The 23,990-nt window shown below is 44.0% G+C and overlaps 1 protein-coding gene across 2 annotated transcripts in view; it reads right to left on the reverse strand.

Annotated features, from left to right (window-relative positions):
* The window catches only part of gli3 (GLI family zinc finger 3), a 99,949-nt gene that overhangs the window by 23,839 nt on the left and 52,120 nt on the right, over positions 1–23,990 (reverse strand). For both annotated transcript variants that reach the window (XM_080489562.1, XM_080489563.1), the window contains exons 4-5: positions 22,242–22,347; positions 3,133–3,338 (exon numbers count right to left, since the gene is read on the reverse strand). In XM_080489562.1, coding sequence (XP_080345688.1) covers positions 3,133–3,338; positions 22,242–22,347 — 312 coding nt within the window. The remainder of the gene's footprint in view (positions 1–3,132; positions 3,339–22,241; positions 22,348–23,990) is intronic.

The following is a 23,990-nucleotide window of genomic DNA, read 5'->3' on the forward strand; positions in this document are numbered from 1 at the left end:
TCATTTACATTAGATGATAATCAGCTCAGCAGAACAGTAATGAGCACATTAGCAGCAGCATCAAGTTAAGCAAAACAGCTGCACGGGGAGCGTCACCTGAAGTGGAGAACCTCGCTGGGGATTACCGGGTGCTTGCTCAGAGATTACAGTGAGTGTGCATCAGTGTTTGATTGATGCATTCATGCCGGAGTGCAGCAGAACCGATCATCTTACAATACAATTCTTAAACAGCCCTTTCTCCTCTTCTTACTATTCCTTGATCACTTGGAAAGAGTGCACAAGCGTGTGGTATGTACTGTATGTGTGTGTGGTAAAGAGTACGTGGGCTGACACATCCTTTGCCAAAGATGGTGCTTGTGTGTTTGTACACGTCGGTGCTGCAGTCTGCAGATATGCAACCTGCTCCTCGACTCTGCTCCTTTAAACTCTATAGAGAAACAAAAGGCCTAAATCTGCCCAGATAGATCCGCATTGCATAAAGATGGAGCAAACGATTCTGCTTCCACTTTACTTTCTCTCTCTCTCTCTCTCTCTCTCTCTCTCTCTCTCTCTCTCTCTCTCTCTCTCTCTCTCTCTCTATCACAAAATGCCTCTTTTCGAAGTCATTCCCTTAGTTATAGAGTGCTGTAAGTCCTTGAACCATAGCCTAAAAATAACAAATCTGGCAGTGGGCTTCCATATGCAAATATTCTAAGAAACAGAGGGAAAAGACTAACACTGTGGTTTGGGATGCAAATATGGAATCTGTTCAGACCACTGAGAGCTGCAGCACTTTTTCCCCCGATTGAGGAAAAAGAAAAAGAAAATAAATAAAGAAATCCTGTATGAGGAGATTTCCTCTTAAGGCTGGCCTGTATGCCTGCAATATGCATCCATGATTGGTTGAATGAAAGGAAGAAAAAATTCTAAATTAATTCGATCTGGCTTTTATGTCTTCGGTGGAAGGGGGGGGAGTTTCTTAATTGTCTCCAGTGTTCCGCCTTGGCTTTGCTTTTGCATTCAACCATAATGTGTCCCATTCAGCATCCGTGTGCAGAAAAAAAATCCTTTGCAGGATTTCTAAATCAGAAATGCTGGCATCCGCGTGCCATCCTCAGGGCAAAAAGAAAGGGGGGGGAGTTGAGAAGGGGAAAGCTGTCAGTGTGGCACTGGATGTGGTGAAGGCAGAGGCATGCCTCAGGACTTGGTGAGCCACCGGGTGCTCCTTTAGCACAACAATAGGATCAGGGGCAAGCCTACCTCTGAACTCACTCTCCTATAGAAAAGAGAGAAATATTGAGAAAAAGGAGCAATTTTTTTCTTTTTCAAAAGACATGAAAGCAAATGTGTGGCAACGAGAGGGTGGCACTAAATCCCACCCACTTTAAATCTCTATTAGATTCTGTTAATTAATTCATCATTATTCAAATGTAGTTTTTGGTAGGGGAAAAAAAAAAAACCTTTGCATATTGAAGAAGGAGGCTCCCTGTAAGCGTGGTGATATACTAACAGCACAAAAGCTGATGGGTTAATTAATCACCGGATTGATTAAAGGAGTAATTAGGTGCCTCATTCACAATTCACGGCATTATGCAGTGAGAAGGGATCATGTGGTAGGTTGGAGAAACTATTTTGCTTTAAAGCAGTCTGAGACTGGTGCACATTGTGGTGTGGTAATGGAAAAAAAAATCAAAAAATTGGAGGATAGAGGGTTTGCAGTGCAGAGTAGACTTGCAGCGTTAGAAGCTGCAGGAGAAGCTGCAGGAGCAGAGAGTCGTGGTTTTCACTGGGAAACAGCTTTTACCAGACCTGCATGAGGATGAAGCTGAGTGCGTGAGTGTAGAAGCTATGTGCAGTTTGAGAAACACACTTCAACACAATATGGGTGTCCGCTCCTGATGGATCAGACAGGTGAGGGCTGACGGTGGGGGTCTCAAGTTGTGGCTCTGGAGTCACATGCGGCTCCTCGAGCATTCACAAAGTCATGTGGAAATAAATAATTGTGATATTTTAGTATCGAAGAAATGGACTTGCTTCTCCAACGTGTTTATTTAAAGTAAACTAAATGTCTAAAGCTGCTAACTTCTAAAAAGTGTAAACATTTCAAAAAATGGCTAAAATGGGTTGTGCCATGTTTGCTGTTTCAAATTGCGGTTTTTAAATTTCACAAATCCAACATAGACCACAGTTTGGGTACATATAGCAAAACTATATAAATGATTAGAAATTAGTTTTGTGGCTTCAGACAAATTTTAATTGGTAGAAATTTTCAAATTGTCAACACCCGAAAGATTTGTTTGCCAAGTAAAAATTTTATTCTTTTTTTTTTTTGCTTGTTTTTAGAAAACAATGACAATTTTACCATTTGCAAAGCTGTACGTAGGAATAATTTTGGATTTCGTACTTATTGAAAAAAAAAAAACTGCCCAATTGGTCAAAACTTAAGTGAATTCAATAAAAAAATTAATGATTCATTATTTTTTAACAGTATTTGCTAAGAATGTAGATCTAAAATGTGGGTGTACTTCTTATTCCCATTTCAACACTGACATTTTCAATCAGTAGTTCATTAATAAACTCCTTCAGATGTCAGCTTCCATTGATTTCTGGGTCAAAATCCATTTGGGGGTCTCCGGAAACAAACGCTCCCCATAGGAAGACATAACAACCCACACTCCCTGCCCTTGCACCTTCCAACCCTGCACTTGAATTCCCCCCCCCCGTCCTCTCGTGCGTGCAGTGTAACTGTATGTGACCCTGCCGCTCGCTGATGCATCCTCCAGAGGTCTCTGACATGACTCACAGATCAAAAGGATTAGCCTCCCTCCGACCTGAGCCCCCACCCACACGGGGAGCGCCGCACTCATAATACTCACATCTAGCGGCTCCCTCGCTCAGATAACATCTCGCCAACCCCTGGGTCTTAATAGAGATGGATCTGGTTGCCTCTTGTCTGACCTCCTCTGATCTCCAACAGGAATTAAAGTGATACAGAGAACTGAGATTTCTCCGCAATTTAACCTCACTAATCAATTCCAACAATTATTTTTAAGAGTCTGCTGAGGCTCAATCATCCATTTTTATCGCCGCTTGCAGTGCATGTGGATACATGTGGGTGATGAGTTGCGTTGGCGTGTTTTTCACTTTGCTCACCATCTGCAGGGCTGAGGCCCCGGGTGGCTGACAGAACGGAGATGGAGGGGCTGCTGTGGAGAGAGCGGATGTAGTCCATGTAAGGGTTGATGTACGGGTGCGGAGGGTGGAAGGGAGACTCCGCCCCCACGGACGGGTTTCGCTGGGGAGAGATCCGAATGAGGGAGATGTCGGAGAAGGCCGGACTGCCCGCCAGCGCAGGAGGCCTGCAGAGGAGAAAGAACAGGACAACGTGTGAAATGAGAGAGAGATCTCTGTGGAAACTTCTGAAAAGTCTTTGAGGAAATCATCATATGAAAACTTCTTTCGGCCCTCTCAGGGAAGTTTACTCTTTGCCAGGGTTTTTTTTCAAAGTGAGGGACACACACAGAGCTTTAACCGTCTTAACACCCCCCCCCCAACACCCCCCAACACACCCCACCCAACTCTCACAACACACATGCTTTGTCTCAAGGAGTCTTTTTTAGTTACACGTCGGACTTCATCATGTTTTTCACATTATACAGTATCATTGTGAGCAGCTGTTGGTACACAGAGGCAACAACACTTCTCGATGCTTTTCATTTGATATATCTGGTCTTCATATAAAGTCTGCCACCGGTGCAAATATGGTTTTGCACTGAAGTTTAGTTTGGATTTTACACACACACGCACACAAACACACCTAAGGTTAAGGGGGCGGGGCATTAAAAAAATATATTCTCTAAACTTCGAAAGTTAAGCTTCGAGTAAAATCTTTTGATTATTCTGTGGCCAATGTTACAAAGTAATGAAGTACAAAATCCTCTTGTGTGTATGTACTTATATTATATTTTGCAAACGGCTAATGGATGGATGGATGGATAGATAGCTAGATGGACCAAACAAGAAAAAGAGACTTAAAGTTTCTCCTGCTTATTACAAAAAACATCTGGTACAAATCTTCTGTTTAAGTTCAACTTTCCTAATTTGAACCTGAATTATATTTCACAGCATGTATTGTTTTTCCCCATTAAACAAAGTTTTCCTATTTTTTTCCACAAGAACCTCTTGTTTTACTGCAGTAAAGAATGTGTGTACTTTCACCACTTCTGCCAGCTGACTGTAAACAGAACAGAGTCCTCCGGTTTCAGAGACACATCACAGGGCTCACTTCATTATCCTGTAACATTTAGGTTTTACTGCCCTGGGTGGACCGGCAGTGGCACGGCCAGACAAATAGAGTGTGACACTATCTCTCTCCCTCCATCTGCAAGGCAGAGACGAGAGAGCGCCGCATTCCAACTGCTCCCTACGCAGACATTTCCTCAGATCAAAGCCAGCTTTCACCACTGCATCTTAATCAGAGGGAAACGTTAGACCGAGCTCACCGCTGCCCGGCACCAGACAAGCAACGCTACACCGCAACACTACAGCGCTCGGACGGCTTCGAACTTGGCTTTGAGCTGACACAATTGCACGAGACGGATACAGCGTTTTAGCAAAAATCCTGCAGCGAGACTCAAAAAAAAAAAGTCTCCCCCCCCCTTTTTTTTGGACAGAAAAAAAAACAAAAAAACGAGCTCTATCAGGATCCTCTTCATCAAAACCTTTACTGTGAATTGTCTTCTTTTGTAAGAGATGGGAAATAAAGTTGAGAACAATCAAGAAAACTTCTTCGGAGTGAAGTTTGAGATGAACTAATTTGTCTCCCTCCTTATAATTGGTTAGGAGGGCCTGGAAACTTCATAATGATGGCCTTCACCACAAAGGCCTTCCCCTGAGGATGTGGAGAAATCCACATATCAGCCAGACATTAACAGGCTAAAAGATTAGACTGAATTAGCCCCTCCGCTTCTCTGTGGCTCCCCAGTAGACTGGTCGACTGTGACAAAAGACCCCAGGAGAAAGCAGAGGATGAGAGGAAGAGAGAGGGGGGGGGTGGGAGTGGGGGTAAAAGTGTGGGTTTAAGAGGGAGGTTGAGTTGAGAGATGGAAAGGGGAGTAAAGAGAGAGGGACCTGGCTCGCAGTGACCTTGAGCAAGGCCGGGGGGAGCGGAACAGCCCAATTACGACCTCCACCCCATCCCCTGATCCCCTACCGGCCCACTCCGTCCCTCCACTTCATAGCCCCCCTAATGAAAGAGCTCAGGCCGGGGTCAATAATGAGCACAGAGGAGCGGAAACGACACAGAAACTCTGGACAAACGTGTGCACAGACGCTCACACACACACACACACACACACACACACACACACACACACACACACACACACACACACACACACACACACACACACACACACACACACACACACACACACCATCGGGGGGCTCTCTGTAATTAGCCCGAAGGGGCTGCAGGACAATTTTAAAGGCTTTCAGTGTGTTCAAGTGTGTTACAACTTTGTCTCCTGATGCCACGGCAGGTGTACATGAAAAAAAAAAAGAAAAAAAAAGACAACAACGCTCTCAAGAGGTTCAGCCCGAAGGGAAATCTGAGTGAAAGTGTGCAGAAGTGACGACGTTTCAGGATGACGTTCTGACATTTCGGCACGGCGGTCACGGCGGTTTTGTTCAACCTCCGCTTGATTAGTGTGCTTTTTGCACGCCAGCTGTCAAAAAGCACATGATACATTTTTCATCCCCAACACACCTCCCAGGCCACGGCGAGGGCAAGTGTGCACTTCAAAACAGGTGTGTATGTGACTGAGTGTGTGTGTGTGTGTGTGTACGTGTGTTGACGATAAGCAAGTCCCGTGCCCACATGCCTCCATTACAAGGCTCATTTGCACAGATCACAACACGGCTGCAGAGTGACGCTGGCTCTGTTGTCACACGGCCACACCGTGAATCTCACACACGTACACACTCAGGTGCACATGAGCATGTGCAACTGAGGGGAAAAACACAAAAAACCGGCTCTGTCACTGATTACCGAGAGGAAACTGGAAGACAAACAGATATGCTCTTAGGTACACGTCGGCGCTGGTTTTCACAGGCACTAACAGTGAGGTGCATTCAAACTCTTTTTAGGGGTCCGAGCACAGCATGTGAAATGAGCGCATGCGATGTTTTTTAACATTTTCGGTGTAGAAATAAGACACCAGGAAGAAGTGTAGAAGCTCTTTGGGGTTTTTATTTTTTTCCCCTGTGAGGTGAGCCAGATACCCACTCTGGCTGAATGACACTAATTAACCCTGTCATACACTGGCTCTGTCTCCCTAAGTGGACCCCCTTCTGCTTACCTTGTTTTTCCACAAAAGTTTGAATAAAAACAGACAACTAAGAGGAGGTGGGGGCTGGGGGTGTCAGGTAGCCTTACATATGTTTCCCAAGCTGGTTTAAAGTCACTATAGTTACTGATGTACTCAATAGTTCTGTGGGATGTTACGCAAACATGGTGTAACTAGGCCGTTTTTTTTTTTTCTTTCTTTCTTTTTTTTTTGACATCATGTATGGCTGCTGTTTCCACCATCAGTGTTTCACAAGCCGAACTTGTTGGCTTTGTTGTTTTTAGTCAATTTTCCTCGATTCTTTTATGCTTCTGACTTCTGCCGTGTGGCAGCCACATTACCTTATTACTTTAGTTACTTTATCACAGTTTTTTGTGAATTAATCACACTTTTCTTTCATATTTAAAATTCTATCCTTTTGAAATTGCAGAGATTATAATACACATGTTGATATTGCAATAATAGTAAATTTTCAATACGTGGCGCAGCGCTCATGCCAAAAGTTGAAATGGAACAATGGTGTCATGTCCAGGTCCTGTAAGGTCTACTGTCCTGCATGTTACATGTTCTGTTCACGCAACAACAATCAACCAGAAACAGCAACGTTTTCATGATTCATGTTCAGATGATCTGCATACATACACAAACATATCATCACCAAGTTCTTAAGAAAGCCCAACAAAATGTCCCTCATTACAATCATCTCTATTGGCGCAAGAAGAGAAATCAAACATTGCAGGATATTGGCCGTGGAGTGGGTACAGCTGACATCGAGGTTGCATGAGTGGCTTGTCAATTTTCACAGTCGTACAATATGCGCATTCACCATGTAATTCCTTCTATATTTTCTAATAGAGAGGGTTGGATGCATGTGCAATGTTATGAACAGAGAGGGTCCAGATTTGACTAATATTGACTAACAAAATAAAATTTGAGATCTTTAATTTGCTTTGCAGATTACAGTTGAAGAATAATCGGTCAAATTCACATTTATTCTTGAGATGTTGACATTTTGGACGCATGTTTTGTACTTTAATGACGCTGGCCAGGAGTACTGAAGGGAAGTAGCCAGGAAACGTGTAATTGGTAAGAAGATAGCAACTTATACAAGTGGGACATTTGAGCCTGTTGAAATGTGAAAAGGAGACGCAAAGTTATGAGAGAATAAAAAGGAGGGAAAGGAGGTGCGGAGAGAGGATATGCGGGAGGGAATACAATCAGCGCACGAACAGTAGTCGGGGGCGAAGAGGAGGAGAAAGGCGCAACTGTAAATTGGGGGAGAGACGAGTGGACCGATAAGAGTCAGAGGGAATTTGAGACGAAAGGGAGGAGGGTTAAAAAGAAAAAAAAGTTGTCTTGTGGGTGTAGAGCCAGGTGTGAGGGGATTTGAGGAGGACAGCATGTGAGATGGATAGTTCGGAGGAGTGAAGAACATCCAAGAGAGTGACCGATCCTGTGTGTGCAGCCGCTCTCTGCGGGGCCGTGATCATCTTAGCATCTGCCAGGGTACATTTATCAACATGACGAAAGGAAGTAATCTGACAATGTGCAGAGTGTGTGCGCAGGAATGTTCGCCCTGTGCGTGTGTGCCGACGTGCCTGAGAAGTCTTAGTTACACCTGATTTGAGATTTACATCAAAGCTTGTACCGCGGGGTTTTGCAGACTCCCTTCTTAAAAACTTCACTCCTCTGCTTCCCTTCCTCGGTTTCTAATTCCTATTAACCCTCAAAGAAGACATCCTGCAAACAGGGCACACGGAGAGCACGAGCTCCACACATATGGAAGCCATTTCCTCTCACGTGTCCTCGCTAAAACCAGCCAGCGCCCCTTTAAGACACCGCGTGTTTACACGGAGCGGTCTGTGGATTTTAAACTGTCGTCTTATTTCACCGGATGAGTACACACTTGCCAAGAGTAAATATGCCCCCAAAAGACTTTGAGGTTTTCTGGAGGGGTGTGCGTTCATGTAAGCAGGCCTTGAGTCTTTGTTTGGAACAAGGTTATATCAACACTAATATTTTTTTTTCTTTGGTGAAGGCTGCAGAGACACAGCGTTGCGGTAAAGCGTTGATGACTTCACTAAAGCACAGAAGGTATCATTGTGGAGCGGCAGTCGGACCTGCTGGTATTGACACAGCGGTCAGCTAAAATAGAAACTGTGCTTTGCAAAATACTTTTAGCTCAAGCATGAAATGGTTACGGCTGAAATGAAAAGAAAATTTCTGGGGATGTGTGCCTTGCAGAAGAGTACAGGAAATTGGTGAGTCCAAATCCAATAATCCAGCAACTGAGACAACTCACGGACATTCATATTTCCATCCGAGCTGCTCGGCTGGCCCGCAACGGAGAGGGAAGAATGACTTCAACCGAACAGTCCTGACCCTGAACCTTCTCAGTTGGACCGAAACCAGTGTTTAAATTGCTAGTTTCAATTTTTGAAAACACAAACTTTACAATGTGCTTGACATAATAGACAACAATTATTTGCGGCCAAACGGCACAATGTTAAAAAAATAAAATAAAGGTGAAGCTGGAGTAGCTAAAACTTGATATTTGAGCTGAGTGGGCTGGAAAAGTACAGAATGTAGTTTTTAGTCATTTAAAGAACAGTCAAAGTATTTTAACGTATATTGAGGTGTTGCACCGTAGATATGGAAACTTAAGTTTATCCAATGTTGGTCCACAGTCCAAAAATGGCAGACAGAACAGCAAACACAAGCGAGGACAGAGGTGTCGGAAATTAAGAACGAAAAGACAAACTTGCAAACCTCAGTTGAGCTGAATACAATTTAGCTACTACAGCGACTCACAAGTGTGACCGAAAGTACAAAAGTGACAGTGCTCAAGTTTTACATAGTGCAACTTTAATTTAATGTTTTCCTGTGCATTATTTTTTGAGGGTTTTTTGTGGAAAAAGTTCTAATTGCTGAGTTAAAAAGTTGAGTTGACTCGACTTGATACATTTTTTTAATGTAGCAAATCAAAAGCCAAACTGCTTCTGCTTTCCAAGTTACTAAATTGTAGTTGGCTTGTTCACGATCATACTTAGGGGTGTGAAGTAACAAAAACCCTTCTTCATGGCTTACTACACTTTGAACAATAATGCAAATGGACTTCAGTCAGAGGTTCTATGACATTTTCACAGTTTTCATTTAGAACTTCATTTTGTTAAATGTTCAATTCAAATTAACTGAGATTTTCATCGATGGATCCAGCTAGAGGAGGCGGTGCACATACACAAATGTATCCACAAGGGGCAAGCATGAGCAGGAGAGTGAGTTTTTTGGAGGGAACTGGAATCAGTCAGGTGTCAGGTCCTATCCTGACCGAGGCTGACAGCATCACCCCACCCCCCCACCCCCACCACCCAAACCTCACCTCAATCTCACCACCTCATAGGAACCTTCACCCGTCTGTGCAGCTCTCAGCCCCGCGAACCCACCCAGCCACAGCACAACCCTGCCACCGCTCTGAAAGCCTAAACCTGAGAGGAGGAAGAGAGAGGCTCCTGACAGCGGAAACAGAAGCACTTTAAAGCTCCAAACCCTTTCACTGAGATCAAAGGGCCATAGGAACAGAGCCAGCTGAGACCTAAGGAGGGAGGAAAGGGAGCCCGAGACACGGGGGAGAGAAGACAGACAGACAGAGACTGAGAGACACAAACAGAGGAAGGTGGATATATTCTGGCTCCTTAATGATTCAATGGGAAAGTCTTCGTTAAATTCTGCTTGGAAAAAAAAAAAAAACACCTCCTTTGGCTTCGAGGAAGCTCAGATTGAACTCGTATTAACAAAAAAAAAACAAATACGGGATGAAATCAGAACTCTTTCAGAGACACTTTTCTATTCAATAGCTTTCATGCATATAACATGATCTTCATCAATAGATCCATAGGTTCTCATCCTTGATAACAAATGAAGTATTGTGCACGAGGAAGCAAGTTAAGGCAGAACTTTTGTGTGGTTTGCCTGTTTTTATGCCACGCTCACTGATGTACTCAATCTGCATTGTAGGAGTGAACACAAGGAGTCCTTGATGACAAACCATTGCTTTCTTCATACCATGAAGGTGAGTCCATAGTCCCAATATCTATAACAAGCGACTACATAATTGAGGACGTGCACATCAAGCTGTGGTTCAATGGACATGTACTGTGGGTGTTGTGCAGCATCAGTGTAAAAGAATTATTGGAAGTTGCAGCATTAGTTGACCCTAACATCTGAGATGGTTGAACTATAAAGAAAATAATTTTATACTCCAGAAGGCTATGTGGTATTTCACCTTTTACAGCTGAATTAGTAATGCCTGTAGCAACGCAGCATGGAAATGTGGCTACCTTACTGCTGGCGGATGAAAATTAGAAGGCAATCTGTTTTAAGAGAGTATGTTTTTTGTTTTAAATGTGTATGTTAAGAGCTGCAGAGCTGTATCAAAATAAGCTCAATGTGGCTCCTTAAGTGAAACTAGTCAACAAGTTCTGTTGTGCCTCAACTGCAACCTCCAGAAGCAAAAGCCATACATGTATATTGGTTTGTTTAGCTATTTAATGCATTTTTCCACACACTCAGGTATGGGGTAATATAGGCACTACTACCATAATACCTTGTATTTAAAGACTCGTCACTAATATGCACACAGACCTCACCAAAAACTTGAGATTCTGTTGACATTTTTGCAATGTTCATTAAAAAAACAATCTAATTTGTAAACATTTGTAAGGACCGGCAACAGTCCTGCTTTAATGGGCACTGAGGTGTGATTCAGATTTAATACTTAGATACTTATAATAATGCTTGTATTTTGTTTTGTCCTGGCATATGAGCTGCAGGTGGCTCATTAAATGGGAACATTCCAGTAGTAAATGTGTGCCAGGAATTTGTCCTTTGGCCTTTTTTTTTTTTGTCAGCATCAACAGCAACAGAGCCCATGTAATGTGAATTTCCTCGTTGCTGACCAGCAGCGGCGGTGTCATCGTTAAGCCTTTCTCCTGTCCGAGGCAGCGCAAAGCCGTGGAGCTGGCAGGGCACAGTGAGGTTGCCAGGCGTTCAGAGTAACTATGTCCCCCCGGTGCTGTGAGAGCGCCGTGTGACCCCCTGACATCAAAGGCCCGGGCGGGTCTGCGGGGGTGGAGGGAAGGGCTTTCTATTCATGGTCACATCAAGCAGGATTCCCTCTCGGTGGGATACTTCTGGAGGCGTGCCAGACATTCCCATACACTGCTTAGTCAGTCGGCGCACACATACGCTCACTGTCCAGTTCAATACCCCCCCGCCACCCTCGCCACCCCCCCCCCCCCCCACACACACACACACCGCCGGGCTGTGGGTCTCACGCACACCGTTTACATATAAGCATAGGCCGGCCGGAGGATTCGCAGTACCTCCCCTCAGGCACGTATCACTTACACGCCGCTGCAGCGATGACGTATGTTTATCCACAGGAGTCAGCGAGTGTGACAGGCCCGAGTCATAACAAACGGGCCCAGGTGTCAAGAGTAACCGCCGTCTCCGCGAACTCAGACGAGTCACGAACGTACTCCGCACGGGAAGGAGAGAAAAGAAATTCTTTCAGATCAAGGCGTCACGTCTACAAAGTCGGGGGATTACGTTTTATCAAGAAAAGACACAATCACATCTTCTCACCACTCCTGCTTGTTCTGCATTACACTGCGAACAGTCGTCATTTTGGGGAAGGAAAAAAAAAGTTTCCTGTTCGGCTGTGCCACGCAGCGGGGGTTTTTCTTCCCAGGCTGTTTGGAAAGCCATTTTTTTTTTCCACACTGCAATTAAATGCAATTCCAGCCATCGAGATAAGAAAGTCTACCAAAACGAATCAACAGGGTGTACAGCAAGAAAAACGAAAACATGAAAGTGAAATTACACAAAATGAGCAGACCCTTTTTTCCTGTAATTTCAAGGGGGCTGAAGTCAGGGAACAAACGTGAGACCAACGAGGACAAAAAAAAAGAGTTGCTCGTTCCTTTTTTGTCCTCTCCCATGCTTGATTTTGCTCGTTTTAAAATGCTTTGAGTGGAAATAATCTACCTTCCATCTCTGCTCACTGAGAATTACGTGCTTGATTGCTTGTTTCTTCTCTCTTCTTTTATTTTTTATTTTTTTTCCCTTCCCAAAGCAGGAGAATAAGCACAGGTGGAATTAGCTCTCAGTCAGTGTTTGGAGTTCCTCTGGCATGCCTCGGGCAAGAGAGGAGACAGGAGGGGACTCCTGGGTGTTAAAGCGTTAAACTTCTGAAAAAAGAGGGGAAGCACATCAATCTTTCTTTTTTTTCCTCTCAAGTAGCGTCTCGATGGCCCCGATGCCTTTTACACAAAAACTCAGCTGACGCCTGCAGCTAAACAGGGTCCGGGTTCCACACCCCATCGCCTCCACTGCCCGACAGGTCAGGTAATGAGTGTGTCTGTGTGCGTGTGTGCGTGTGTGTGTGTGTGTGTGTGTGTGTGTGTGTGTGTGTGTGTGTGTGTGTGTGTGTGTGTGTCAGCAGCCTACAGGTGAGGAGAATGAGTGTGGCCGAGAGGCTGCGAGAAGCGGCGTGGCTCCTTGAGATCCTCAACCCCCCCCCACCACCCTCCCTTCAATCCAGCGCGTCACACTGGGCTGCTGAAATGAGCAGCCGCACGGATGGGCCCGAGCAAATCACAAACAATGCACAGCGCTACGAGACGGCAGAGACACACCGCTGGAGATGGTTAATCCTTCAGACAGAGATCTGAGGTAGAACAACAGAAAAAAAATAATAAAGAAGATGGAAAGAAGAGGGGGGGGGGCAGAGCAGGAGCATCAGGTACAAGACACAGAAATATATGTTTTCCTCTCGACTTCGAAAATCTCCTCCTCAGAATGAAATCCATCACGTTTTCCTAATACATACTTCTTTTGGAGTGGAAGGAAAAAGGAGAGTCGGACAGAAGAAAGGCAAGCACTGGTGGGAAAGTGAACAGACACAGCCTACTTTATTCTGGCCATTTCATCCATCTTGTTGGGCTAATAAAATGTCAAGTGGAGTTCCTTGATATTTAATCATGAAGGAGCCGAACGAGCGGCGGTGCCACGCTCGGGCTTGATGAAGCTTCGGGGAAGCTTAAACACAGACCTGGGGAAATTTGGGAAATGCCCAAAGGAGGATGTTTCACAAACCCCGAAACAAAACTGATAGGAGAGGGAGGGAATTCCTAATAGGACTGCATGGTATAACAAGTTCCCCAGATTTATTCAGTCCCCTTTAATATACCCTCACGCCTAATTTAGTAAAATAAAGTTTAAAGTCAAGATGGTCGTGCAGCAAAACCCATGTCAACCCGCAGATGCGTGCATGACTCTGCATATATGTGCAGCTCCAGTTCTCAATGAAAGGAGGGAACAAAAAACAAAAGCTGACACCCTCTGAGAGAAGTAAGGCCTCATGGGAAATACAAATAGCAAGGGGCTTCTTTCTGGCCCATGTTGCAAACAGACTGATTAGATGAAACTCGTCTCTATCAGATGAAATGGACGCTACATCTGATAAGGGCGATAACGAGAGGGTGAGCGAAAAGAATCCCTTTATGTGATATGAATTAATTTTCATTGGTGGGAAGAGTGTAAAGAAGGAGGGGATTTTTTGGGGGTTATTTGAAAGATAAACAGAGAGAGGATGTGCCGAAGCTGCGAGAGAGGTAATGAACTCATTTCCTCCCACGTTCAAAGTGTCACTGGTCTTTAGCAGAACATCAGCCAGACTAGAAGCCTTTTACAGCCGGCACGCGGTTAATATTTTACATTGTTGTGTTTAGGGTTCAATCATTTATCGGGGGCTAGGACGAGGGGAGGGATGGAAATGCGAAAGGGAGCGAGGGGAAGAAAAGGAAACGAGGGGAGGGACGGAGGAGAGGATGGAAAATGGGGAGAGTTGGAGAGGATTTATGACCCTGTTCCCTTGGTCTCGTTACTTGCTATAACTGGCCCCCAGAGTGGGATCGCAGGGTCTGGAGCCCAGAGATCAGGAGTAATGGAAATTCCACATTTCGGCACTGCTACAGCATGACGTCCGAGGGGCACAGGTTGAATTTTTGAGAAAAAAAGGAGAAGCTAAAATCACTCTTAGAAATAAAATTGATTAATCAATCCTCTGATTGCAGGAAAGGTATATTTAAGAGACAGCTCACGTGAGTCTCTCTCTCTCTCTCTCTCTCTCTCTCTCTCTCTCTCTCTCTCTCTTTTTTACAGATGTACACGAGGACAGCTGCTGCCTCAGGTTGTGGAGACGCTGTGCGGCGGCGTGCTGTCAGCGCCGGCTTATATCTTTGACAGTCGCTGCTGTTCTCTAATAGGTCCCCGACAATAAGAGGAGGGTCTTTTACAAAGCCAATTAAGGAACGGCATGGCTCATAAAAAGTGACAGCGCGCCACACCCATCAAATAAGCTACTTGGTAGAACCACAGAAAATCTGCCTCCACTTCAGAGCTCTTTAGAAGTGTAATACATCACACAAATGTAATTTAATTTTTGTATAATGTCCCTGCCCACTAAATTTTAAATTATAGGGGTAAAGATTAGTCAGTGAATTAATTAGCTGATTGACACAAAATGAACCAGCAGACATTTTTGTTTAAATTGAACAATTTCTCTTTTTTTAAAGGCTGAAATAAAGATATATTTTTTTGATCATAGATGACCTATCCTTTGCAAATTAAAAATTAATTTGATGAGTAAATTAACAAATTTATTTGTACGAGATGGTTCCAATAATATAATAATAATAATAATAATAATAATAATAATAATAATAATAATAATAATAATAATAATAATAATAATAATAATATCTGGATGCCAAAATAACCCTTTTTTCTCCCAAACCTTATATTAGAATGTAAAAAGTACAGCGAAGGCCTATTAAAATCAGAAATAACACAGAAAAATATTAAATGGTTTGCATCAATTCATAAAACAATTTTGATATTTTTCTAAATTGACATTATATTCTATTTATATTTATATTTACATTTCCTTATTTCTTTTTTTTAAATGCAAGGAAATAAATAATGCAATATTCAAACACAAGTGTGTGTATGTGCGCAAGCATGGCTGTACAAGAAAGCACGCACGCATGTGCGCGCACACACACACACGCACACACACACACACACACACACACACACACACACACACACACACACACACACACACACACACACACACACACGCACACACACATTAGCGCAGAGCTGTTGGCACCTGCCTGTTATCTCTTCCCCTCAGACCTGGTTTTCCATTGTGCTCCTTGGGAGAGCTACAAATTGAGATCTCAAACATGAAGAGGGGGCAAATGACTTGTGTATAGAAAATCAAATCCACTAATGTGTTACATGTGCAAATTCACAGGCCTCATATTAGAGATTAATGTATTCCCCTTTTATCAAAAATGTACCTTTTTCAAAGCTATTTTAATGGACCCTTAAATTAAATTCAAAAGGAACACTGCAGAAGCGATAATGAAATGGGGAACATTTGTTAAACCGATAATCAGACTTGAATGAATGAAATAGTTATGTAAGAAATGAGATAAAATAGGGAAATGTTTATTAATTTACAAAAAGGGTTTGCATTTAAGACTTAAAATCAGATGTAAACCCACGAAAGAAGATTCAAAAATAGAAAAATGCATGTGACATTTGATAACGGAGGGGATAAATTTGAATATACACACAGCAGAAGCAGCACCAGCATCTGTAAGTAGTTTTTTGGAACATGTCTTAACAGATCTCCACAGGTAATGACTCAACCCTAAAACCTTTACAGGCCCTGTCAAGTGTCTGCTGTGCCAAACTCTCTTTTTTCCCCCCTCTTTTTTCTCCCAACCTGCTGGATCCATCATTCTCAAAATACACAGGTGCCTTCAAATATATCACGGTCCAGTGCACAGGCTGAGGAGGAAAAAAAAAAGAGAGACTACGCTGCCCATTTAGAGGCTCTGAAACTGGTGTAATACAAAAAAAATAGATATACTGTAACTTCAATCGGCCCACATTTCTGCTTAGGCATTTATCTCCTTTCTCTCTAAATCCTGAAATTGCCTCAGAAAAAAAAGAAGGAGAAGGGGGGGGGGGGGGGGGGGGGGTACTTTACCCTCCTCGCACATTTTCACAGAGTGGCACAACTTTCCCCCCCCCCCCCCCCCCCCCCCCCTTTTTTTTCCTCCTGTGAAAATTGAAGAGGCTTTATGTCAAATGCGGCTAAAGCCAGCCTCTCCATATCAAACAACGCAGCGCGAAAATTACTGTGGCGATGATAAGGCTGCCAGATAGAGTGGGAGAGGAGAGCAAGTGGGGAGGGGGGGGGGTTAGTGGAGGGGGAGCTGAAAGGAAGTGACTCTACTCAATTATACTGCAAAATTGGTATGACTGAATATTTTTCATTCAGGTGACTGATAGTATCAGGGAAACTGCAATGCAGATAAATAAAGGAGCCTTCTGTCAAGAATAAACACCATTAATCATGAAGCCAGCTACTGCGTGACCGCCTGTCCCCTCGACTTACTCCATAGAGAAAGTATTAAAGAAAGCAGGGAGGTGGGGGAGGAGGCGAGGGAGGGAGGGACGGAGGGGAAACCAGTGAGTGCACCAGAGAAGGGTGACCTATGAAGTCACACAGAATGGGTTTTGGACAGTTGGCGAGGAAGATGAAAAAGTGGCCTTCGTCTTTCTGCCCCTGCTTTTAGGTGACAGCAGCCATATCTGGACAGAGATTATCAGATGCGATTACGGCATAATCATTTATTCCTAATGTAATTTATGGCCCCACTTCACATTCTGTTTTAGTCTAGACGATATTCAAATGCAATAGTAATGGAAATTCTTCCGAGCAGGTTGTATTTTCAATAGTTTTACAATGAAGAGCAGCATGGAAATTGTATAAAAATGCTACAAATGAGGCCACTGTAGATTCCAGGCTTGTGTAATATTTCACAGTGAGGAAATATAATCTGAGAAAGTGGAGAAAGTTTTTGTCGAGCTATAAAATAAAATAAGGCCTTGACATTTCAAAGTTGAATCACATCATAAATCGCAACAGAAGAAAACCTTTGTCCTTCTCTAGGAGCTGCACCAGGTCCTTATTTTTTTTTGTCTTCCTATTGTTTTCCAGCATGTGTGCATGTGTGCATGTGTGTGTATGTGTGTATGTGTGTATGTGTGTGTGTGTGTGTGTGTGTGTGGGGTGTGGTGTGTATATGTGTGTGCATGTGTGCATGTGTGTGTATGTGTGGGGTGTGGTGTGTATATGTGTGTGCGCGCCGCAATTCTCGGCCTCGTCCCATCTGGAAGGAGGTGTTGAGATAAGACCGTGGTCTTTATGCTAAGCAACACGCCGCTCCTCTATGCACAGATTGGGCGCTCTGACAACAGTTTATGTAAATAACAAAAGAACTCGGCCCACATCTTACAACAAAAAGAAACAAAAACACACTCGGCGAAGGGGAAGCGGGTACAAGATGATACCCAAATTCTATGGAATTGGTGAAAATATGAGATGCTTGAAAAAAAAACAAAAAACAAATCGACCGGAATTGTAACAAGGTGACCCAGTGGTATTACTGCCATGTTGCACTTTTCATAAAACACGAAATCTCTTGAAACTACAAATCCCACAGCCTTAAAATCACTTAACCCCTTCCTGGTTCATCATTTGTGTGGCAGGCCGGCCTGCAGCTGAACACACACACACACACACACACACACACACACACACACACACACACACACACACACACACACACACACACACACACACACACACACACACACACTTCTGAATGAAATACCCACACAGGCCGGGGACATGGAAACCCAACCCCACTGTGAGCCCCCCACCAGCCCACTATACCACTGCACTCATAAAAAACACTTGTGCATGAGCCATATGTTTTTTTTTTTTTATTTTTTTTATCAACCATTTCAAATTCATGTCCAGAAAAGCAATTACTATTGTTTTATTGAGAAGAATTAAATTTACATTTCCTTTAATCCACTTTCTAATAAATTGACAGGTGAATTTGGTTGTTTTTGAGCTGAAATCCTTTGGAAAAAAAATAAAACACATTTCAAGAACAAGAGCAGACATTTCATCATAAACCCACAAACTAGAAAATAAAACCTCAAAGCTCAAAGTGCTCTTTGTTTTACAACTTTACAGACTTTTAAATTGACTGTCAGGTCGACTCCTGTCTTTTCTGGATTCGCACGGAGCGAGTGAGCAGAGGGTTGTGAGTCAATTGCTTATCCCATAAGAATGTTTTGTTGTTTTTGTGGCCCCATTCACAGCACGAGGGCCCGGGACTCCAGAGCAAACCCTGATGCTGATAATTGACTTGTGGCGAATACCTCTGTTTGTTGCGAGCCGTCTCCGGGTGACTGAGAGCCGCCGTTGGAGCTTCGCATGAGAGGCTTGTTTTGTTTTGCTGTGTACCGTGGTCAGGCAATAAAGCTGGAATGAAAGAAGTGCTCTCTTCTCTTTGCCCCCCCCCCTTCCAAAAAAGCTCCCATTAAGCCAGTCGCACACAATAGTGGTGGCACAAGGGGACCAGAGCTCCCATGGAGAGCTGGCTCTTCACCCAGTCAGTGTGTTTATTTAAGCAGGAAGCATCTTCTCTGGAGCAGGAAGGCTTCTTTCTCTCTTTGGAGGTATGATGTTTCCATCACAGAGTCAGAAGCATCGGCTTCAAGGCAGAAAAGACTGGTCAGTAAAAGGCTCCTGCTAGTTGTTTGGACTATTTTCAATTTGAACCAAACTCTGAAATGTTGTTTTTCTTTTTTTCCAACAACCGCGAGAGGGGACCCCCACCTCCTTCTCCTGACCCCCCGAGGCTTTAATAGTGAATGGCACATTCGTACCTTCCCCACAAGAATTCATAAACTAAACGATTAGCCTCTGTCTGTAATTGCGCTCTCCCTTCCCTAACAGGGTAGGTGAGGTAAAGAGGGGGAGTGCAGAAAAAAACAAAAAAAACAGACAGTTAATTTGTGATTTCCTCTGCTCATTTGAAGGCAAATTAAGTGTCAAACAGCTAATACAGAGCATATTTCATTTTATGAGCTTTTAATTTAATTCCACAGCCTCATATTGCTGGAGCCCGTTAGCTGCGCTGCTAACGCCCGCTCCTCGTCTCAAAACGAGGGCCATAAATAAACATGTTTCAATTAGGCCCTTCGCGGTAATAGGATATGATTCTGTTCATTTGCTGCGTACGGATGGTGGATGTGTCATTGTGGCAGAGAGGAAACAAGCTGCCTGGCGCTCGTGGTGCATTTTTTCTTTTTTTTCTTCTTCTTCTTCTCCGGCCATGGACGCCCGGTAGTGGCTGGCTTTTGCGTGCGTGGCGGGGGGAAGCCGGCTGGATTGATGGAACTGCCGCAGGGCCAACCCAACTGTAATTACAGGCCGTAATGAGAGGTTGCATGGGGAAGTACTGCAATAATAGTCCCTGTGTACTTAGGCATATCTTTGAGAGAGCTAATAACGATTAATTCTGCACACCGAGGAGAACTTGTCCTAAAACAATTCAATATTTCTCCATAAGCCGCCTCCTGTCCTCCATTTCCCTGAAGCGACAGCCATACGTCGACTGGCCCTATTTGCTCATGCTGGCTACAAGCAACATTACCGAGCACAAGGCATCACTTAAATGCCGCTGGAGATTTGCTTTTTTGGCTGCAGTTTCACGGCCATAAAAGTTTAGCCACAGCTAAAACTTGCACAAAACCCAAACCTGGGAGTGTAATTTCCTTTAATTTGCCGTCAGGTGGTTGTACGCAGCTGTAACACCACAAGTGATGAGTCCAGCTTCTCACCGAAAGGATTCAGAGCTGCTTTTTTAATCAAGCGAGCTGAAAAAGAGGAACGTTTCCACATGAAAACCCCTCGTAAGCTCATGGATCACACCTAGCTTGCCGCGGTGAGTCCACAGACTTGATTTAAATATGGAGAGCCACTCAACAGCTGTCTTATAATCATGACAAATAGTTTCCCCTTGTCGTAGCTTGACGTATTAAACAGCTCAATGCTTAATGGTTTGGATAAATAGGCCTTAAGTAGCATGGCAGAACATGGCCGTGTCTCCGGTGACAGCAAACCAAGCGCGCAGATAACTCCTGTCCGGACGGAGTGACTGAAGACGTCGGCTGCTGCATAACTTCTCCTCCTTAATTCAATTCCCCAGCTCTTGTTTTGTCCCTCTACCACCACCACCACCACCACCGCCGCTGCCACCCCTTCTCATTTTTCTCCTCACCCCTCCCTAACCTGTGCTCCACGTCGTACCAAAGCACTCCTGACGGATAACAAGCCGGGCTGTTTGTTTGAGCCTGTGTTGGCTGCGCGTGTTCGCCCCATTATCTCCGCATAAGCTAAATGCTAAATTATATTTGCCATTTTGTTTGCGGTGACATGGGGCATCAATCACCTCCCTTTTTTATTTCCTCCTCTCCCTCGCCCCCCTCCTTACCTTTCCTCCTCTGCTGCAGCCCCAGAGCAGGAGACGAGGGGGTTGAGAGAGGTAGGGTGGGTCGGAGGTGGGGAGGCTGAAGAGTGAGGAGGGGGGGGACATAAAAAATTCATTACGCTTAGTGGCACATCAGCAAGGGAGAGATATGACTCCTGAAGAGGAGGAAAAAGGGGGGTTGAGTTGATAATGATGAAGAATATCAAACATAATGCGGCCCAAGTAGCTGCCCCATCCAATTTGTCCTCGTCGCACGATGATCGCTTCCTTCGTGTCTGCTGGAAGGAAACAAGCGCCACAAGGACAATGAAGCATCTACTTGTGGCGCTTGTTGTTTGGAAGTAAAGAATACAAATGATGGCTGGAGTAAAAAGTGAGTAAAAAACGAAAGAGTGAAAGTGCTTTGAAATTCTCTGATGATGTGGCCAGCGCCATCAGAGGTGCATTAACAGTTACCCTTCCTGCGATTACTTACCTCACTTCGTCCTGAGGCGTGTATTTACCCGATTTCATATTTAATGTGGTGTATGTGCACACGGTCGGAAGAGGCTGGTGGTGGTTGTAAACAGTTGATGTGTCAGGAGCCCATCTGTGTCTGTCAGAGATGGGTGGATGTCAACGGAGGCATTGCTTCCTTCTCTTGACAGGGCTTGATCACTGTTCTTATGAGAATTGCGCGCTCCCAGGCTTCCCTCGTCCTGCTCTCATTTCCATGTCTCTGACACATGTTCATTTGCGTGTCTCTGACATGCGGATCATGTTGCGCGCGTACAGGGCCGTGGCCTTTGATCCTGAAAGGCAAAGAGAGGCGCCCTGCAACCAGCAGGAGGATGCTCCACAGCCATGGGCGGAAGGAAGTTTCGGTGCTTGATTTGTATCGCCCATTAATAGGTGTAGGTGAAAGGGGGGGGGTTTGGGGGGTGTCGATGATTCACATGATGCAGCTGAATTGCTTTGTCAGTTTTGTTTAGCGAGCGTTGCAGGAATGAGTCCTGAAATCCAGAAATAAGTGCAAATTTGCACTTTTAGATCACTTGTCCTTTGGGTATGTGTTTTTCAATGCAACCGTAATACACTGGCATCAGTAAATATCCCAATCATCATCGATGTTAACACAATGGCATAGTTTGTTTTTTATCCGGCAAACTGCACAAAGTTCAACTTGTAAGTTTATGAAAATAATGTGTCCAATTTCTGAGGCTGTTCAAGGCCTTTCTAAGAGTAGTTGAACAAACCAAGTCAAATGACTAGAAGTTAGAACTATAGTCGGTTTGACTTTTGACTTAAATTGGTGCTTGTGTTCTAGTTCAATTCAGTCAATTTGATCCAAGTCCCATTTGTTCTTGTCAAGGAAGATGTCAACTCAGGGGTGAGTAATGAGCGTGTACTTGAGGATTTGAGGCTAGTTTGAGAGACTTACACATGAAGCGGGGGCACAGGCGAAGGCTCATAGATGTAACGTCCCTGGGCGTGTCTGTCGTCAATTGGCACTGGAGGATGGAAAGTCGGGAAGAACTGAGGAGCAGCTGTGAGGAACAAAAAAAGAGAGAAGCAATATGAGCAGTTTTTCTTCACACATCGAGAGAGCCCGGATTCTTCTTCATGGGTATAGTCATGTGAATTCATTCGCTGCTGAGCTAACTAAACAGCAGCCATAATGAAAGGCAGTGGGTGATGGCTATCTTTCAGCGGACCCCACCCAAATGAGCCCTCATTAAAACGTGCCGAGCAAAAAGCTGCGTGGCTCCGAACTGTTTGCTGAGGAAGTCTTTGTAAATGCCTCAAGGCTGATAGAGCTCAAGAATAAACAAGAGATAAATAACCATAAGAAAAGCCGCCAAACGGCACATTTCTCACCGTGCCAAGCATAATATGGTTTTGTACAAAGGATAACATTTAAGTACAACCAATGAGACATACAAAATGAGAACAAACGCGTCCTTTTTCATTGCAGTGTTTTGTCACAACTGCCAGAGAGAATCCTGAGGCTTCTTTTCTTCCCCCCTCCAGATAAAACATTAAAACATTTGCGTAATATGAGCTTCTGAGTCATTCTCTATTTTTACCCCTGAAATTGGAACTACTGTTCTGCCACCAGAGTGAATTTGCAAATGTACACACTCATCCTCTAACCTCAACTGCACTCCGAGCTGTAAGCTTAAACTGGAGCTGGCGTTGTCTGCTGCAGTGAAGTATCCACCGTTGGACAAGTTGAGACAAGCAGATCATAAGTTGAGGAAATTTTGCACCGATTCAGCCAGACACCGAAACTTGAGCAGAGCGTCGTAAACAGAAAAATGACAGGCACACAAATAAATCAAATTTTTATTCACAAAGTATGAACACTTCTCACTGTAAGAACATGTGTCACTTTATTGCCTGTTACCGAGGCCACTGCCAAGTTGCGTATCACCGCCCTGCGGCAAAGCATGTGTCAACATCTGCATAACTTCACGCAGAAAGTCTGCAAAGCTGTTGGCTGTGTGGTTTGTTTTTAGTTGTTTTGGTTTGTTTTTTTTGGGGTTTTTTTGCTTGTAAACATTTCCAAGCATGAGCCAAAGGGCAGCTGGCCAAACGGTGGGGTGCCCGACAGCTCTGCAAGTGTTGGGTCATGACAAATGCAGCTGCATGGTTGGGCAACGCAGCAGGTGTTGATCCCTGAACACATCTCTGGTCCACTTACCTCATCAGTCGTACATTCTCCGTGTTGATCAGTCCCAGGTTGGACAAGGCAACTACTTTGATGCTGTTTATGTCGAACTTGCATTGGAAATTGCTTTTATTTGTTCGATCTTTAAATTGAGAAGCTCAGTATGTAGCATACACTGACCCTATTGCTGTATGAATCTAAAAATGTAGTTTAGGAGAAAAACAACAAGAGGACGACGATGTTTTGAAAATATATTTGCCCTAGCAATCAAAAACTAAGGTGTTTATTTTCTTCATATTGTTAAATATGAAGAAAATATAACCATAAATGTGGCATATGACGAAAACGATGAGCAAACCTTTGTTTGTATATTCATATTATTTTATAATATTTCAATATTTGAGAGGGGAAAAACCCATTTTGAGAGAAAAAAATTTATTTCTTGACCATGGAAGTCCAATGAAACAGCAATGCCAACAGTGGCTCCCAGCTCACTGGAGTTTGAGAGTCCTGCTTTAT

Source organism: Lipophrys pholis (genome assembly GCF_963383615.2).
Source record: "Lipophrys pholis genome assembly, chromosome: 20".
Taxonomy (NCBI): Eukaryota; Metazoa; Chordata; class Actinopteri; order Blenniiformes; family Blenniidae; genus Lipophrys; species Lipophrys pholis.